This window comes from Zea mays, chromosome 8 (assembly GCF_902167145.1).
Source record: "Zea mays cultivar B73 chromosome 8, Zm-B73-REFERENCE-NAM-5.0, whole genome shotgun sequence".
Taxonomy (NCBI): Eukaryota; Viridiplantae; Streptophyta; class Magnoliopsida; order Poales; family Poaceae; genus Zea; species Zea mays.
Window position 1 is genome coordinate 121,936,364 of NC_050103.1, and position 19,898 is coordinate 121,956,261.

At 45.7% G+C, this 19,898-nt stretch overlaps 1 protein-coding gene and 1 pseudogene across 2 annotated transcripts; one reads left to right on the top strand and one right to left on the bottom strand.

Moving 5' to 3' along the window:
* The first annotated feature begins 985 nt into the window (after positions 1 to 985).
* LOC109941463 (NADH dehydrogenase [ubiquinone] 1 alpha subcomplex subunit 1-like) lies at positions 986 to 1,339 on the top strand (annotated as a pseudogene).
* A 13,909-nt stretch (positions 1,340 to 15,248) lies between these two features.
* On the bottom strand, positions 15,249 to 17,493 carry LOC103635799 (uncharacterized). 2 transcript variants are annotated; one of them, XM_035961756.1, is made up of 6 exons: positions 17,091 to 17,493; positions 16,786 to 16,956; positions 16,599 to 16,688; positions 16,328 to 16,492; positions 16,016 to 16,168; positions 15,249 to 15,893 (listed from the first exon to the last, which is right to left on the bottom strand). In XM_035961756.1, exons 1-6 carry the CDS (start codon positions 17,379 to 17,381, stop codon positions 15,423 to 15,425), a joined length of 1,341 nt encoding a protein of 446 aa, XP_035817649.1. In that variant the 5' UTR covers positions 17,382 to 17,493; the 3' UTR covers positions 15,249 to 15,422. The 2 variants fall into 2 exon arrangements, with proteins under 2 accessions (XP_035817649.1, XP_008656399.2); XM_008658177.2 differs by having other exon boundaries at positions 16,328 to 16,495.
* Between the last annotated feature and the right edge of the window lie 2,405 nt (positions 17,494 to 19,898).

Sequence of the window (19,898 nt, forward strand, 5' to 3'; positions counted from 1 at the left end):
ACCATGCTTTACAATGGCATATCCAAACAATATTTCTTAAAAACATAGTATCCTTAAAGTTGGCTAAAACTATGATCTTGTCATGATAATTGTAAAATATAGTATTGTAAAACCATGTTTTTAAGAAACATTTTTTCCTAAACATGCTCGGACTGGCAGACACTCATTTCTGTAAATTTTAGGTTGCAAGGTATACTTCAAAATTTTTGAATATTTTTAAATGTACAAAATGAAAAAACTACCCAAACCCACTTGTGCGATTTTTTTGCAATTTAACCCCTTTTGTGATTGTTTTTCACAAATATACCTTTTGTTTGAATTTGGAATCTGGATCCTTATCTCGGCGCCATCATAATTTGCGTCGAGGTTACACGGCTCAACACCAATATTGGTGGCACCGAGGTCTGGCGCTAAGGCTACACGGCTCAACGCCAATATTGGTGGCACTGAGGTCTTGGCCTCGCGCGTTGATGTAGTTTTGATGTGGCAGGGGGTCGACACCAATAGTGATGGCACCGAGCTCCATAGTATAAATTGCATCCCGTCGGTGGCCAGTTCTTTTTATCTCCTTTATCTCGCTTTTTCTCCTAGTCCATATGACAAACATCCCTTTTCTCATCCTCCATACGACAAACATCCCATAGATGGAAAAGATAAAAAAAACTGGCGGCCGAAGGTATGCAATTAATACTATGGAGCTCGTCGGCAATAGTGATGGCGCCAAGGTCGGTGTTCACCATTGGCTTCGACCCCCTGCCACGTTAGAGCCACGTCGACGCGTGAAGACAAGACCTCAGTGTTAATTATGATGCCACCGAGGTAAGTGTCCAGATTTTGAATTGAAACTAAAAGGATATATTTATGAATAATTTTTGTAAAAAGGCCTAAATTGAGAAAAAGACAACCCACATGTCCCTCTTTGGAGATCCCGCCAACGTTGTCAACCTTCGTTGCCCCCTACTCTGTGTCCGGCCCGGCTTACCTGATGGCACGGCTGCACTAGCTCGAGGTCGTCCTACCACTGGGAATCATCGGCATCATGCTCTACATCATGGGAAACGCCGGTATTTCCATAAGGCTACGCATGGTAGGGTACCCCCTCTCGTCCCCTCCCTCTCTATCAATACCAATCCTACTCCATGCTGACGCGCACTGCTGGTTCTATTCTATGTTTATGTGCGGGCGAATGCAACCTAAGCACATCGGGAACGATATGTGGTACGTCGCCATGGAGCACCGCGATAAGAAGCTCATGGAGCAGTCTTCCAGCAACTAGGTGTGGATCTGGTCTCTTGCCTCTGACCTCCATGGATTTTGCTAGGTTTGGGTGTCTAGGGGTGCGTGGATATGGTGGAATTCGTGGAGCGTTGCTATAGGATGATTCTAGGGTTTGGATTCCATTTGGAATTCGTTTTTTGGCCTATGTTAGGTTAGGAATTTAACTCCCTTGTGGCACGAGGGTAGAGTAGGAGGTGAGAGCACCTAGAGGGGGTGAATAGGTGATCCTGTTGAAATTGGCTCAACAATATTGACTTGGACTAAGATTGGATTAGTGAAAGCAAAGAGCCAAGTCCGAATGACGATTATGAGAAGAGTGAACTTCTCCACTTAATTGCTCTCACAAGGTGAGTATTAAACCTAGAACAATTATACAAGTGAAAGAGAGGAATCACAATAAGATAAAGACAAGTGAAACGATGATTTTATCTCGTGGTTCGGTCAAGTAATGTACTTTCCTACTCCATGTTGTGGTGTCCCAATGGACGAGGGTTGCACTCAACCCCTTTCAAGTGATCCAAAGATCAACTTGAATACCACGGTTTTCTCTTTATCTCAAGTTTAATCCATTGTGAGGAATCACAATTTGGAGTCTCTCACGCCTTACACAATTTGATCTCTAATAAACACAATAGTAAGGGAGAGTAGAAAACACACACACACGAGACAAAGTCACAGCACACACGCACACAATCCAACAGAAGAGCACAAAAGATGGCTCATCAGAGTTACAACTAAAAACACGTGCTCGAATCTTTAACTAGCGAAGCAATGGTGTGGTCGCAGCGTCTCGGTGTTGTAGAATTTTTAAGGGATGCTTGTGTGGAGCTCCATGCGCTTAGGGGTTCCTTTTATAGCCCAAAGGGACCTAGGAGCCGTTGGAGCTCCATTTGGAAGGCCATGATTGCCTTCTGTCCGCGCGTGCACCGGACTGTCCGGTGCACACCGGACAGTGAACAGTGCAACGACTACAAAATCCCTGATTGGTTGGTTTCCTGTTCTGGGGGGCACGGGACTATTCGGTGGGGCACTGGACTGTCCGGTGCTCCTGTTGACCGTTGGGCCTCGGCTAACGTGGCTGCTAACCATTCGCGACTGGCACACCGGACTGTCGGCGCCTCGCGCGGACGGTCCAGTGAATTATAGTCGATGTAGGCTAGAACTCCTGAGAGGAAGCAGTTGGCCAAACCGTGCACCGAGCTGTCCGGTGCACACCAGGCCGTCCGGTGCTCTTCAGTCCAACAACCCTTTTCCTTTTTCTTTCTTGTTCTCTTTTGCTTCTTTTGACTTGACTTCATAGAGTCCCTGACACTTAGATAAATATGATTAGCACACAAAATAATTGACTAAGTGTCCAGAGCTTACCATTTTACTCGGTCCATATAGATTTGCACTATGTCCTCTTCTGAGCTCACTTTGCTTAATATGCCTATGCTCATTTCTTATGTTAGTCTACACAAAACGTGTTGAGCATCTAATCACCAAAACAATATAGAAAGGGCCCAAAGGCACATTTCCCTTTCATGAGGGAGGGGGTATTATCCTAGTGGTTGAAATGGTTTGTGTATTATGAAACTCTGTGCCAATCGAAACTGTTTTGGTCACTCTAATGGAATTGTGGAAATGGGAGAGCCTCAGGTTATTCCATTCCATATCAACAATCTGCTCTTTGAAGTGTATGAAGCTAGATACATGTAGACTGTAGTTAGCTACTTATCTCTCTGCAAGGAAGAGAGAAACCTTCTATTAACATATTCTAGTGCAAGTTCAAAACTACAATATCTTCACAAAAATTATTCAGCTTTTCGCTGCTTTCACCTTTCTCTTCTTTCTCTTTGCCTCAATAACTAGATTTGAGCGGCTCACTGTATTTATTCACATTAATTGGGTTTGGACTCGATTTGAGGCTAGATTAAGTTATAAGTTGATCCCTCTTGTTGTCCGAGGTGTCAATTTATGGGGTGTTTGGTTTCAAGAATCAATCCATTCTAGATGAGATCATGCATCATGAATTCATTCCATAAAGTTGGTGGGATGAACTCATTCCTCATATTATTACTAATTATTAGCTTATGAGGAATGAAATGGTGATGGATCAACTCATTCAATTCCACAAACCAAACAAAAAAGTGAGGAGTGAGAAGATGATGAACTACCTCATTCCTCAAAGCAAACACACTATTAATCTAGTGGTGGAAACTTGTCTATTCTGTGGCACTCTTTGTATCGATTGATGACCATTATAATCTCATCGAGCATTGGAATGCATCATGATTTTTCTGTTGTAGTAGTACATGTTTCAAACATATCATGTTAGAGTTAGACAAACATAGCTAGATCTCTGAAACAACAAGAATGATGTTTCCCACACACCCCTAAATCCTCTGTATCACATCATAAACAACAAGACTGTTCTTGCCAAATTACCATGAGATTCACTACAATAGATCCTGACAAGAGATTATTTCCGCCTTTGTATCATTTTTGTGTATGCCTATAGATGCCCAGATGGGAAGCCAAATGGGTCACATGAGGCCCTATTATCTTGGCTTGATCCAAGCATGGCCTGACCCTCTTGACTCGCCATGGCTGGCATGTTGGGTTGGCACATCAACGAGCTAAAATCTCTCTCTCCCATATCAGTTTCTCATATTGTTATCCATACAACAAACATCAAACACTAGGACTATAGTAGCCTCTTGTATATCTCGCCTCTCTCGTTTATCTCTCTCCCATTGTGAAGATACCACTTGCACCATCTCCATGGCAAAGAAGGGGCTGAAGAGCAAGCACTTGCACCTGTCGCCCAGCTAGGGAGAGTGGCTGCATGCACCACCGACAAATAACAGCCAAGTGTGGTGCCTAGGGTTGTTGTCAAGCATGCTGCAGAGAGAGGGTGTGGGAGCTGGGAGGGGGCGGCATAGCACACACATGGAAGGCGAGGAGGCGTAGTTCCATTCCACCAGGCGGCAGGAGACAAGCAGAGCGTGCAGGGAGGGTGTGGGTGTGTGGCTGCAAGGCAGATGGCGTAGTGCTGGTTGCAGCAGATGAGCGTGGCAAGGTGGAGAGGCGACGATGAATGCAACAGGGCAGAGAGATGACGGGCTATCGGAGGCCTTTGCATGCTATTTCGTGGCTGAAAGGGAAATGTGCCCTTGGGCCATTTCTAAGTATTTTGGTAATTGGGTGCCAACACAAGTGCTTAAATGTAAATCTATGCCCATGGATGAACAAAGTGCAAATCACAAGTAAAGGTACGTTTCTAAGCCTTAGTACATTCGTTTTGTGTACTAATATAATTGTCTAAGTGTTGGAAACAGAAAGTAGAAGAAAAGAGAAGCGGTGCAAATAGCTTGGCTGTGTGCAGCCAAGACCTAGCTCGGTCTGGAGCACCGGACTGTCTGGTGTGCACCGGACAGTGTCCGGTGCGCCAGACTCACTCGGCGCGAACTGCCCGCTCTCGGGAACTTGCCGACGGCGTACGGCTATAATTCACCGGACTGTCCGGTGTGCACCAGACTGTCCGGTGAGCCAACGGTCGGCCGGGCCAACGGTCGGCCGCGCGATCGGCGCGCGACACGTGGACGAGCCAACGGTCGGAAAGGTACATCGGACTGTCCGGTGTGCACCGGACATGTCCGGTGCGCCAACGGCTCCCAGATCTGCAACAGGCAGCAACGGTCGGCTGCGCTGTTTATGGAAACAAATCGGGCACCGGACAGTGTCCGGTGTGCACCGGACTGTCCGGTGCGCCACGAGACAGAAGGCAAAGATGGCCTTCCAGATTTGTTCCCAACGGCTCCTAGCTGCCTTGGGGCTATAAAAGGGACCCCTTGGCGCATGGAGGAGTACACCAAGCATTCCTACAACTCTTTTAAGCACCAAGACATCAATCTCACGCATTCGTTTCATTGTGATAGCATATAGAGTTCTTGTGGAGTTGTGAACTCTTTGTGTTGCATTGCGAGCTCTTGTTGCGACTTGTGTGCGTGTTGTTGCTCTGATTTTCGAGTCTTGTGTGCGTTGCTCATTCCCACCTTACTCCGTATTTCTTTGTGAACTCAATTGTAAGGGCGAGAGACTCCAAGTTGTGGAGATTCCTCGCAAACGGGAAAAGATCAAAGGAAAGAAAAACACCGTGGTATTCAAGTTGATCATTGGATCACTTGAGAGGAGTTGAGTGCAACTCTCGTCCGTTGGGACGCCACAACGTGGAGTAGGCAAGTTTTGTACTTGGCCGAACCACGGGATAACCACCGTGTCAACTCTGTGATTGCTTTCTTGTGGTTATTGTGTTTTAACTCCTCTCTAGCCACTTGGCCATAATTGTGCTAACACTTAACAAGCTTTTGTGGCTTAAGTTTTGAAGTTTTACAGGATCACCTATTCACCCCCCCCCCCCCTCTAGGTGCTCTCAATTGGTATCAGAGCCGTTCTCTTCACAAAGGGACTTACCGCCCGAAGAGATGGATCCTAAGGGGAAGGGAATTGTGATCAACGACAAGGAGAAGGAGTCCTTCGTCAACGAGCCAAGGGATGACAAGTCCAATGACTCGGGCTCAGGCCACAAGCGAAAAGATGGGAAGAAGAAGAAGACAAGACGCATCAAGGAGATCGTCTACTACGACAGCGATGAGTCCTCTTCTTCCCAAAAGGACGACGACCACGACAAACAAAAGACGGTTAACTCAAACTTTTCTTTTGATTATTCGCGCATTCCATATAGCTCAAATGCTCATTTGCTCCCCATTCCACTTGGCAAGCCTCCTCACTTTGATGGAGAGGACTACGGATTTTGGAGTCACAAAATGCGTACTCACCTATTTTCTCTCCATCCAAGCATTTGGGAGATTGTGGAAAGTGGAATGAAATTTGATAGCTCGGATAGCCCTTCATTCATTAATGAGCAAATCCATAAGAATGCACAAGCTACCACTGTTCTTCTAGCTTCATTGTGCAGGGATGAATATAACAAAGTAAGCGGCTTGGATAACGCCAAGCAGATCTGGGACACCCTCAAGATCTCTCATGAAGGGAATGACGTTACCTTGCTCACCAAAACGGAGTTGGTGGAAGGCGAGCTTGGAAGGTTCGCGATGATAAGGGGCGAGGAGCCAACTCAGACATACAACCGGCTCAAGACCCTTATCAACAAAATAAGGAGCTACGGAAGCACGCGATGGATGGACCACGACGTCGTCCGACTAATGCTCAGGTCCTTTACCGTTCTTGATCCTCATTTGGTGAATAATATTTGTGAGAATCCCAGGTACACCAAAATGTCGCCCGAAGAAGTCCTAGGAAAATTCGTCAGCGGGCGAATGATGATCAAGGAGGCAAGGTATGTGGACGACGCCTTGAATGGACCGATCAACGAGCCGCAACCTTTTGCTCTCAAAGCCACAAGGAGCAAGGAGACGCTACCCAGCAAGGTGGCGCAAATTGAGGCGGCCGGTCTTAATGATGAAGAAATGGCCCTCATTATCAAAAGATTCAAGACGGTGCTAAAGGGTCGCAATGGACAGCCGAGCAAGACTAAGACCAAGGGGAAGCGATCATGCTTCAAATGCGGTAAGCTTGGTCATTTTATTGCTAACTGTCCTGATAATGAAAGTGACCAGGAAAAGGGGAACAAAAGGGAGAAGAAGAAGCACTACAAGAAAGCCAAGGGCGAGGCGCATATAGGCAAGGAGTGGGATTCGGATTGCTCCTCCTCCGACTCCGACAATGAGGGACTCGCCGCCACCGCCTTCAACAAATCGGCCCTCTTCCCCAACGAGCGTCACACGTGTCTCATGGCTAAGGAAAAGAAAGTAAGTACTCGAAACTCTACTTATGCTTCTTCTAGTGGTGATGATTCTAGTGACGATGATGAAATAGACTATTCTAGTTTATTTAAAGGTCTAGATAGAATTACGATTGGCAAAATTAATGAATTAATTGATGCATTGAATGAGAAGGATAAACTCTTAGAGAAACAAGAGGATTTATTGTATGAAGAGCATGATAAATTTTTAGAAGCTCAAAAATCTCATGCTCTAGAAGTTAAAAGAAATGAAATGCTTACTTGTGAATTATCTTCATGCCATGAGACAATTTCAAAATTAAAGAGCATTAACGACGAGTTGAATGCTAAGATAGAAATAGCTAGTAAATCAACAACTTGTGTAGAAAATGTTGTTATTTGCAATAGATGTAAAGACTTTGATATTGATGCTTGTAGTGAACACATAGCTTCTATTGCAAAGTTAAATAATGAAGTGGCTAGTCTTAATGCCCAACTTAAGACTAGCAAAAGTGAATTTGATAAGTTAAAATTTGCAAGGGATGCTTACACAATAGGAAGACATCCCTCAATTAAGGATGGACTTGGCTTCAAGAGGGAAGTCAAGAACTTAACAAGCCATAAGACTCCCATTCCCACTAAGGAGAAAGGGAAGGCTCCTATGGCTACTAGTGCTAAAAAGAATCATGCCTTTTTATATCATGATAGGAGATATTCTAGAAATGCTTTTAGAGGTCATGATGTTTTTGGTTCACATGCTTATGACTCTTATGCTATGACTGCTTCTAGTTCTCATGTTATGCCTGGTAGAAATGTGCTTAGAAGAAATGTTGTTCATCATATGCCTAGGAGAAATGTTGTTCATAATGCTCCTAGGAAAGTAGTAAATGAATCTTCTACAATTTATTGTGCTTTAAATGCTTCCTTTGCTATTTGTAGAAAGGATAAGAAAATTGTTGCTAGGAAGTTAGGGGCAAAATGCAAGGGAGACAAAACTTGCATTTGGGTCCCTAAGGATATTTGCACTAACCTTGTAGGACCCAACATGAGTTGGGTACCTAAGTCCCAAGCCTAAATTTGCCTTGCAGATTTATGCATCCGGGGGTTCAAGCTGGATTATCGACAGCGGATGCACAAACCATATGACGGGGGAGAAGAAGATGTTCACTTCCTACGTCAAGAACAAGGATTCCCAAGATTCAATTATATTCGGTGATGGGAATCAAGGCAAGGTAAAAGGATTAGGTAAAATTGCAATTTCTAATGAGCATTCTATCTCTAATGTATTTTTAGTAGAGAGTCTTGGATATAATTTACTATCTGTTAGTCAATTATGTCATATGGGATATAACTGTCTATTTACAAATGTAGATGTGTCTGTCTTTAGAAGAAGTGATGGTTCACTAGCTTTTAAGGGTGTATTAGACGGCAAACTTTATTTAGTTGATTTTGCAAAAGAAGAGGTCGGTCTAGATGCATGCTTAATAGCTAAGACTAGCATGGGCTGGCTGTGGCATCGCCGCTTAGCACATGTGGGGATGAAGAACCTTCACAAGCTTCTAAAGGGAGAACACGTGATAGGTCTAACTAATGTTCAATTCGAAAAAGATAGACCTTGTGCAGCTTGTCAAGCAGGGAAACAGGTGGGAGGCTCTCATCACACCAAAAATGTGATGACGACATCAAGACCCTTGGAGATGCTGCATATGGACCTTTTTGGACCCGTCGCCTATCTGAGCATAGGAGGAAGTAAGTATGGTTTAGTTATTGTTGATGACTTTTTCCGCTTCACTTGGGTATTCTTTTTGCAGGATAAGTCTGAAACCCAAGGAACCCTCAAGCGCTTCCTCAGGAGAGCTCAAAATGAGTTTGAACTCAAGGTGAAGAAGATAAGGAGCGACAACGGGTCCGAATTTAAGAACCTTCAAGTGGAGGAATTTCTTGAGGAGGAAGGGATCAAGCACGAGTTCTCCGCTCCCTACACACCACAGCAAAATGGTGTGGTAGAGAGGAAGAACAGGACGCTAATCGACATGGCGAGGACGATGCTTGGAGAATTTAAGACCCCCGAGCGGTTTTGGTCGGAAGCCGTGAACACGGCTTGCCACGCCATCAACAGGGTCTACCTTCACCGACTCCTCAAGAAGACGTCGTATGAGCTACTAACCGGTAACAAACCCAATGTATCCTACTTTTGTGTATTTGGGAGCAAGTGCTACATTCTAGTGAAGAAGGGTAGAAATTCTAAATTTGCTCCCAAAGCAGTAGAAGGGTTTTTATTAGGTTATGACTCAAATACAAAGGCGTATAGAGTCTTCAACAAATCATCGGGTTTGGTTGAAGTCTCTAGCGACGTTGTATTTGATGAGACTAATGGCTCTCCAAGAGAGCAAGTTGTTGATTGTGATGATGTAGATGAAGAAGATGTTCCGACGGCCGCTATACGAACCATGGCGATTGGAGAAGTGCGGCCACAGGAACAAGATGAAAGAGATCAACCTTCTTCCTCAACTATGGTGCATTCCCCAACCGAAGGTGACGTACAGGTACCTCAAGTGGAGGCTATTGATCAAGGGGGAGCACAAGATGATCAAGTGATGGAGGAAGAAGCGCAACTGGCACCTCCAACCCAAGTTCGAGCGATGATCCAAAGGGATCATCCCGTCGACCAAATTCTGGGTGACATTAGCAAGGGAGTAACTACTCGGTCTCGATTGGTTAATTTTTGTGAGCATTACTCCTTTGTCTCTTCTATTGAGCCTTTCAGGGTAGAGGAGGCCTTGCTAGATCCGGACTGGGTGTTGGCCATGCAAGAGGAACTCAACAACTTCAAGCGCAATGAAGTTTGGACACTGGTGCCTCGTCCGAAGCAAAATGTTGTGGGAACCAAGTGGGTGTTCCGCAACAAACAGGACGAGCACGGGGTGGTGACGAGGAACAAGGCTCGACTTGTGGCAAAAGGTTATGCCCAAGTCGCAGGTTTGGACTTTGAGGAGACTTTCGCTCCTGTGGCTAGGCTAGAGTCAATTCGTATCTTGCTAGCATATGCCGCTCACCATTCTTTCAGGTTGTACCAAATGGATGTGAAGAGCGCTTTCCTCAATGGGCCAATCAAGGAGGAGGTGTACGTGGAGCAACCCCCTGGCTTCGAGGATGAACGGTACCCCGACCACGTGTGTAAGCTCTCTAAGGCGCTCTATGGACTTAAGCAAGCCCCAAGAGCATGGTATGAATGCCTTAGAGATTTCTTAATTGCTAATGCCTTCAAGGTCGGGAAAGCCGATCCAACTCTTTTTACAAAGACATGCGATGGTGATTTATTTGTGTGCCAAATTTATGTCGATGACATAATATTTGGCTCTACTAATAAAAAGTCTTGTGAAGAGTTTAGCAGGGTGATGACGCAGAAATTCGAGATGTCGATGATGGGCGAGTTGAACTACTTCCTTGGGTTCCAAGTAAAGCAACTCAAGGACGGCACCTTCATCTCCCAAACGAAGTACACGCAGGACCTGCTAAAGCGGTTTGGGATGAAGGACGCCAAGCCCGCAAAGACACCGATGGGAACCGACGGACACACCGACCTCAACAAAGGAGGTAAGTCCGTTGATCAAAAAGCATACCGGTCAATGATAGGTTCTTTGCTTTACTTATGTGCTAGTAGACCGGATATTATGCTTAGCGTATGCATGTGTGCTAGATTTCAATCCGATCCTAAGGAGTGTCACTTAGTGGCGGTGAAGCGAATTCTTAGATATTTGGTTGCTACGCCTTGCTTCGGGCTCTGGTATCCAAAGGGGTCTACCTTTGACTTAGTTGGATACTCAGACTCCGACTATGCTGGATGTAAGGTCGATAGGAAGAGTACATCGGGGACGTGCCAATTCTTAGGAAGGTCCCTGGTGTCATGGAACTCTAAGAAACAAACCTCCGTTGCCCTATCCACCGCTGAGGCCGAGTACGTTGCCGCAGGTCAGTGTTGCGCGCAACTACTTTGGATGAGGCAAACCCTCCGGGACTTTGGCTACAATCTGAGCAAAGTCCCACTCCTATGTGATAATGAGAGTGCTATCCGCATGGCGGAAAATCCTGTTGAACACAGCCGCACAAAGCACATAGACATCCGGCATCACTTTTTGAGAGACCACCAGCAAAAGGGAGATATCGAAGTGTTTCATGTTAGCACCAAGAACCAGCTAGCCGATACCTTCACTAAGCCTCTAGATGAGAAGACCTTTTGCAGGTTGCATAGTGAGCTAAATGTCATAGATTCGCGGAACTTGGATTGAATTGTAGCATACATGTGTTTATGCCTTTGATCATGTTCCTTCTGCATTTTGTTGTTTATTGCGGTGCTCAAGTTGTACAAACACTCCCTGGACCTCACAAGTCCGTTGCAAAGTGATGCACAGTTTTAGGGGGAGATGTGTTACAACTTGACCCTTTGAGACTAACCATATGCTTGAGTTTGTTTGACTTAGTCTCGAAGGAGAATTGAAAGGGAAAAGGTGGACTTGGACCATGAAAGACTTCCACTGCACTCCGATGAGAGGGTAACTAATTCCAAGTTCATCTCATGAACTCTTATTGCCATTTGATCTTAATTGAAGATTTTTGTGAGGCAATGGGGTTAAAGGGCCAAGATTGATCCCGTTTTGGTGCTTGATGCCAAAGGGGGAGAAAATAAAGGCCAAAGTGATAAATGGATCAGCTACCACTTGAGAGATTTTGGAAATAGTAGAATAGAGCTTTTGTTTTGTCAAAACTCTTTTATTGTATCTCTTGTCAAAAGTTGGCTTCTTGTGGGGAGAAGTAGTGATTATAGGAAAAAGGGGGAGTTTTTGAAATCTTTGATCAATCTCTTTTGGAATGACTCTCTTTATGCTTCAACATGTGTGTTTGACTTAGAGAGAAAGATTTGAGTTTGATTTACAAAAACAAACCAAGTGGTGGCAAAGGATGATCCATATATGCCAAATTCGATTCAAAATAAAACTCATTTTATTTGAAGTGATATTGCACTTGTTCTTGCTGCTTTATGTTGTGTTGGCATAAATCACCAAAAAGGGGGAGATTGAAAGGGAAATGTGCCCTTGGGCCATTTCTAAGTATTTTGGTAATTGGGTGCCAACACAAGTGCTTAAATGTAAATCTATGCCCATGGATGAACAAAGTGCAAATCACAAGTAAAGGTACGTTTCTAAGCCTTAGTACATTCGTTTTGTGTACTAATATAATTGTCTAAGTGTTGGAAACAGAAAGTAGAAGAAAAGAGAAGCGGTGCAAATAGCTTGGCTGTGTGCAGCCAAGACCTAGCTCGGTCTGGAGCACCGGACTGTCCGGTGTGCACCGGACAGTGTCCGGTGCGCCAGACTCACTCGGCGCGAACTGCCCGCTCTCGGGAACTTGCCGACGGCGTACGGCTATAATTCACCGGACTGTCCGGTGTGCACCGGACTGTCCGGTGAGCCAACGGTCGGCCGGGCCAACGGTCGGCCGCGCGATCGGCGCGCGACACGTGGACGAGCCAACGGTCGGAAAGGTACACCGGACTGTCCGGTGTGCACCGGACATGTCCGGTGCGCCAACGGCTCCCAGATCTGCAACAGGCAGCAACGGTCGGCTGCGCTGTTTATGGAAACAAATCGGGCACCGGACAGTGTCCGGTGTGCACCGGACTGTCCGGTGCGCCACGAGACAGAAGGCAAAGATGGCCTTCCAGATTTGTTCCCAACGGCTCCTAGCTGCCTTGGGGCTATAAAAGGGACCCCTTGGCGCATGGAGGAGTACACCAAGCATTCCTACAACTCTTTTAAGCACCAAGACATCAATCTCACGCATTCGTTTCATTGTGATAGCATATAGAGTTCTTGTGGAGTTGTGAACTCTTTGTGTTGCATTGCGAGCTCTTGTTGCGACTTGTGTGCGTGTTGTTGCTCTGATTTTCGAGTCTTGTGTGCGTTGCTCATTCCCACCTTACTCCGTATTTCTTTGTGAACTCAATTGTAAGGGCGAGAGACTCCAAGTTGTGGAGATTCCTCGCAAACGGGAAAAGATCAAAGGAAAGAAAAACACCGTGGTATTCAAGTTGATCATTGGATCACTTGAGAGGAGTTGAGTGCAACTCTCGTCCGTTGGGACGCCACAACGTGGAGTAGGCAAGTTTTGTACTTGGCCGAACCACGGGATAACCACCGTGTCAACTCTGTGATTGCTTTCTTGTGGTTATTGTGTTTTAACTCCTCTCTAGCCACTTGGCCATAATTGTGCTAACACTTAACAAGCTTTTGTGGCTTAAGTTTTGAAGTTTTACAGGATCACCTATTCACCCCCCCCCCCCTCTAGGTGCTCTCAGTGGCTTGGGCCAGCCCAGTACGACATAGTAGCTGCATGTGTCGTGTCGTGCCTAAGCCGCGTGGATATGGCTATGGACAGGCATGACACAGCCTACCTATTCTCTTATGTCGTTACTAATTGGACTCGGGCCAGGCTAGAGATGGCAATGGGTAAATACCCACCGGGTATTACTAACCCATACTCATACCCACGACAAAAAATAACCCCACCGGGTCACCCATATACACTGGTGGGTATGGATTTACCCCCATACCCATACCCACGTGGGTATGGGTCACCCATCGGGTCACCCATACCCACAAAAATTAAACATCTATCAAAATATTATATTATACAAATATTAAGTATATCCATCTAAATACTATTACAAAATTTCTAGCATCATTTAACCATCCATTCAACACACATTGGGTGAATTACATGTTCCATTACATGGTCATTAAATTGTCGTTAAGCCTTTTATGACATAATGGCCTAAAAGGTTATTAAATAGTAAAAAGATGGATGACTAAAGTCTAAGTTTATGCTTGGCTAAGTTTATATTGGGTATTTTATACCCACGGGTTAACGGGTATGGGTGAAGGTGGAACGTTCTAATACCCGTTTACCCATTGGGTGAAGATTTTTGCCCAATAACAGACCACGGGTAGAATATTTAGCCCACATACATACCCTAATGGAGTAAATACCCATCGGGTATCGGGTCGCGGGTACCCATTGCCATCTCTAGGCCAGGCCAACCTATCTATTTGTCCATTTGTATGTATGCCTAGGGCTCTAGTCATATTAATTAGACAAGACAAGGAACTGAATGAATTGTATTTTATTCTTTTCCTCTTCTTCTCCTATAAGATTTCCCTTTCCCCTTTATATTCTTATATATAAACTTCTATTAGTAGCCTCTATTTTTGTTAGATAAGGGAAAGACATAAAAGTAAAGCTTAACTAATAGTTGAGGCAGCATTTATCCAAAGCATGGATGAACATGCACTTGTTAAATAAGGGTAAGATTGATGACCTGTGGAGCTCCTCTAACTTTGTAGCCAGTTTTGGAATGGCGTTTACTGTAGTTGTTTGTTAGCATTGTCTCTAATACAAGTTCTTAAAAAAGGGGAGCCGGAGACTCTCACATGAGTGGGTCTAGAAAAGGGAACGAGTTCCTCTGACGTACTGCAGGGGGCAGTAGGGTCACTGCACGCGGGCCCTGTCGCACGTGGGGGCCACGCGGCAGTGCCCTCTCCCCACGTCAGAGGATCTCGATCCCTAGAAAAGGGACAAGCCTTCTGACGTAAACCTGATAACTCAGTGAGATAGCTCTCGCCACTGTACCAAACCTGCCCTTCAACGTAATACAAGATCGGTGAAAGAAATTGTTATGCCTATTTCTGCAGGGTATTGATCAACCTGAAACTTTTCTGGATGTTGAAGAACCTCTTTCAAAAGCAATAGTAATGCTCTTTAGTTTCCTCTGCACTGGGAGGAACCAAGGCTTAATTGTTTTGCTTTGAAATATCAGCAACTCCTCGGAGAATAATCTGTTTCTGACGTCTGTTTAATTGAACAAAACCAAATCCTCTGTCAATTGTGTACAGCATTTATCTCCGCCTCTCGGTGAGATCCATAAACAAGGGGGAAAAAACATTTTGCAGTTGCTTTGACTTTTGGCAAGTATATGTTTTGATCTCTCCACGGTGGGTGGATCCAAACGTGGTACAGCTGCACGATATAAGAATAGTCATTTGCAAGCTGTCAATGCCATCGAATGAGATGTGCTGAATAGCACAATAAGCGAGAAAAGTACAATGGGACTGAACCGCAGAAATCACTCTCATCCGAAAGAGTATTTGGTCACTAGATATAAGCGAGAAAACTACAATGGGACTGGAGTCGAAAGAAGGATTGATCAGGTGAATTAGAATCTAATAAATCGCAATGACAAATCAGAGACGAAGAACCATCAGCCGCCCTTCGTCGTTTGCTCGTTTCTGGCAAAAAAGGAGCATCATTCTTGATCGAAGCTCTGGGTCGACTCGCCGCTGTTTGTGCTGAGCATCCTATTCCTAGGGGATTCGATTGCAATCCCGACGCCGCTGTTCGTGTTCAGCATCCGCTGCGACGACTCGTGGTCAGGGCTGCCGCCGCTGTTCGTGCTTAGCATTCGCGGCGACTCCGTGCACCGAGACGGCGACTGCGGCTCGGTGCCCGGATCGGCCGCCTGGTGCTCCTCTTCCTCCAGCACGAGTTGGTGGAACGGCAGGGACCTGCGGCGATCTTGGTACTGCTCAGCCTCCAACTCCACGTCGTAATCGGCGTCGGCGTCGATATCGTCGTCGTCGAGGCCGACGACGTCCTGCATGTTGAGCTGGTGGTACTCGACGACCTCCCGCAGGAACCGGTTCTCGCGGGCGTACGCCGTGTTCTCGTGCGCCAGCCGCGCCTTCTCCGCGAGCAGCGTCTCCAGCTGCTGCCGTATCTACACGTACGAGCGCGCGGCAGCAGGAATGGCATATGATATCACCGCCGTTATATATATTTGCCATTGGTTGCAGAGGCCAGGCAGGCCGGTCGATCGGGCACGGGCACGACACGACGTACCAGGTCCTCGTCGGCGTCGTGGTTGCCGTCCCGGAGCAGCCGGTTCTCTTCCTCCAGCTGCGCGCACCACTCCTTGGAGAAGGACAGGTCGGCCTTCAGTGCCTTGAGCTCCCGCTGCAGCAGCTTCAACTTGGCCGCCATGGCGTTCGCTACCTGAGGGGCACATGCCGATGTGGGAGCTCTTCTTCCATATCCATAAGCAGCAGAAAGCACTTGGCGCTTCTGACGTCGATCGCGCGCGGCAAGAAAGTAAAACTAGCGGCCACAGCAGCAGCATCCTAACGGCGCAAACAAAACGGGAGGGCACCTTACGTCGCGAGAGGCCTTGATGATCCGAGGGGACTCCATGTCGGGGGTGGCCGGAGTCAGGTTCGCCATGCTGCACGCCTTCCTCCTGATCTGCAGCTTCCGGGCAGCGACGACGACACCGCCGCTGGTGCCGGGCGTCGTGCTGTCGGCCACCACCAGCAGGCCCTCCTGCTGCAAGCAAGCCATATCAGGCAAGAATGTAATGTTAGCAAATGCGCGCGCAAAGAGAGCCTGAAACAGTGGGATTTATTTGTCAGCGAGCGAGCGAACCCACCTGAAGAACGTCCTTGATCTTCCCTCTGATGTCCAGCCTGCCTCCCAACGATCCTTGGACCCGATCGTAGGACCAGAGCGATTCAGAGGTCTGGAAATCTCCATGGGAGAGTTAGGATGAAGTGAACACGCAGCTGTAAACTGACAACTGATCGTCCCCTCCCCTTTTGGTTTCAGAGTTCTTGTACCTTAGCCTGAGGGCGTGGTGTGCCGTTTTCGTCCAGCATGACTTTGGCTTTCTGAGCCACAAGCCCCCAGAACCCATGCTTCCGGTGGTCTTTCTTGGATAGCTCGAGGTCGTACTTGGGCCCCTCGTCGTTTAGGCTCGTCGTGGATGTGTAGAGATGGGTGACAGGGTCCTACAATTGTTGAGCGAGCAGATCGTTCAGGTTTGCAGTATGAGAGTTTTTCGGTTTGATCAGAGTTCAGATGCACAGGTTATCCTATCTAGTACCAATGCAAGGATGAGAGAGGGGGGGGGAGCGGAGCGTACCTGCACCGGGCTACTCGGCTCGGCGGCGCACTGGGACGCCGCCGCCGCGGTGGGGAGGCGCTCGCTGAAGGAAGGTAGCGTTAGGTCCCCATCCCCACGCGCGTCGGACGAGGTCGCCATGGCCTGCGCGGCGAGGCAAGAGGAGCGGTCTGGGCGGCGGCTGTCGTCCGCGAACCGCGTGGCGCGCGGGGACGCGACGGCCGGCGACGCGGAGCCGCCCGACGACGTCTGGCGGTGGTCCTCGACGAAGGTGGCCGATCGCTGGATGGCCTGCTTCCGACGGTACGCCATCACCAAGGCCGTCGCACGCAGGCGGGGGAGGAACCGGGCGCTCTGCGCACCGTTTCTTGGGTGGAGCGAGCTCCTAGGCGGCGTTGAGCTCTTTCCGGGGCTCCCGGTTCCGCGGGCCGGGAGCGATGGGTGTGCCATGGCCGTTATTTGGTAACGAACTCTGCCCGCGTTTTCAGGCCGCGCGAGTCCGTAGCGTTGCACGGTGACTTGGCAAGGAGTGATGGAGCTATGCATGATTTGATTGCATACAATCATGGAATGGCCAAGTCAGCGTTGTCACTACACTTGTACGGATGGCATAGGTCAAACAAACTCAACACCAACCCAGTGCGGGAGTGAAAAAGACGGTTGATAGAAACTATGGTTTGTTGGCTATGTCTCACAAGGAAGGCTATAACTCTTACCTAGGGCCCTATTTTAAGAAGGTAGGAATGATGAGGACATCCTCCACTATTACCTATTGGCAAAGACGCAATTGGACCAGTTGGCTCAATTGTAGTCGGACGGTGACCATGTGAGCCTTAGAATTATCCCACCTCGCTTAACTTGGGAGGAGGAAGCCACTTTAAAAGGGAGAGCCACTCTTCCCCCATTGGACTAGTCTTTTAGGGTGATCGGACCTTTCCCTGAGTTGGGTGTGCTTAATGAACTGTTGGGCTCCGGGTAACCCTAATTTATGGGGCTGGGTGTATCATCTAACAAGAAAACAAATCATCAATAAGCAAGATCTCTAACACCTACATCAACAAGGTAGATAAAAAAACCACCGCTACACCGTATTTGATAAAAAAGAAAAATAACAAAAAGATAATAGCGATCAAGGCCAACAAGCAAGCCAAAGTAAAAGCGGCCAGATAAATTTGGGTGCCTAAGGATATCATCTCCAACATTAAGAGCACCAAAAAGGTATGTGCCCCAAGAGGGAAGTGAGAAGTGTGCAGGACGTCGGAGAATTTGGAGACTCGACAAAGTTAAGATATATATCATGTGATACATTATATCAGATCAAGTTTATTGACAAGTGGGTTAATAAAAATTATGAACCCAAGTTCCTTGCTCGTGACTAAGGTAACTAGTTTGTTATTTATTTAGATATATGTATCTTCTTTCATATATCTAGTTTACCTTTTTATGTCTAGTTATTGCTTTGCGCAGGACGTCGAAGAATTTGGAGACTCAACAAAGTTGAGATATATATCATGTGATACATCATATCAGATCAAGTTTATTGACAAGTGGGTTAATAAAAATTATGAACCCAAGTTCCATGCTCGTGACTAAGGTTTGTTATTTATTTAGATATATGTATCTTCTTTCATATATCTAGTTTACCTTTTTATGTCTAGTTATTGATTTCAATTGTTATATTTTTCAATTGATATGCCACATGCTATGTAGTTATAGATGTTTTTTCAATTAGTAATCTCTTTCAATTGCATAACATGCATAATAGGTTGATCGTATGGTAGAATTGCTCGTTATTAATTCAGATTCTTGAGCAAGCCTACATGGTTTGAATGTTTAGCAAAGCACGACACATAGCTTAAATAATCTCCTAAATAAATGATACTCATGCTTGTATAAATATCCTTCAATTGGTATCATTTTAAATTATATGTGCCAAAGTACACATTATAGAAAATTCACCCTTATTCGATCTTAAAAAGTTTAAATGCATGTCTCCTACAAGTATTCCAAGCTTGTATGCACACTTTTAGGGGAGGTTACTATATAATTTGATTTATTTGAGATTAACGCCATTTTAAAGCATATCGTATGTGTAGTAGTCTTATTGAAGGAAAATGGATTCCCCGAAGATAGATAATATGCTTCAACTGCCAAAGGATAAGCTTTCAATCAGTATCTCACATTTGGTAACATTTACATGTCTTATCTATTTATATAGACTATGCTATCTTCTTAGGTATCAATTACCCCTCGTGTTGTCGTTATGGATATGCTTTACATTTCTTCAATTGGTATATATTGGATATTCTTTGTCATTTAAATATGCATAGAAAAAAAGGGGGTTAGTCTATATAATCATTTCTTGAATCCTCATATACATTTATGTGCAAAATCTTTTCCAAAGGGAGAGTTTTCTGACATGGGTGTATATTTTTTTCTATTTTGGGGAGATTGTTTCACCAAATGTGGGGAACTGTCTTTAAAGGAGAGAATCCTTTAGAGGCTTCATGTTTTTAACCTTCTATATATTTTTAATGTCTTCCTTTTCGATGTTTGATTCCAAAGGGGAATTTGAGGACCAAAGCAAACCAAAATTTATCAAATACCAAAAATATTAGTTTTGAATTTTTTTATCCTTTCAATTGGTTATTTATGTTGGTTTCGGTCTAATATAGGAAGTATGTGAAGTTTGGGAAGGCTTAAGTCTATAATCTCACATTTTAGGGATTGTTTGCATATGCAAAAATGTTGATCAAATTGTTTACATGTCCAAATAACTTTCAATTTGGTATCCTATACATCTTGCCTATGGACATGCATCCTAACGAG

Bases quoted from the DNA above. Each gene is read 5' to 3' on its own strand.
- LOC103635799 (XM_008658177.2), bottom strand. From the start codon at position 17,381: ATGGCGTACCGTCGGAAGCAGGCCATCCAGCGATCGGCCACCTTCGTC. The intron at 16,689-16,785 runs GTACAAGAACTC...GGAGATTTCCAG, and splicing joins CACCACGCCCTCAGGCTAAG to ACCTCTGAATCGCTCTGGTC. The intron at 16,496-16,598 runs GTGGGTTCGCTC...GCTTGCTTGCAG, and splicing joins AGATCAAGGACGTTCTTCAG to CAGGAGGGCCTGCTGGTGGT.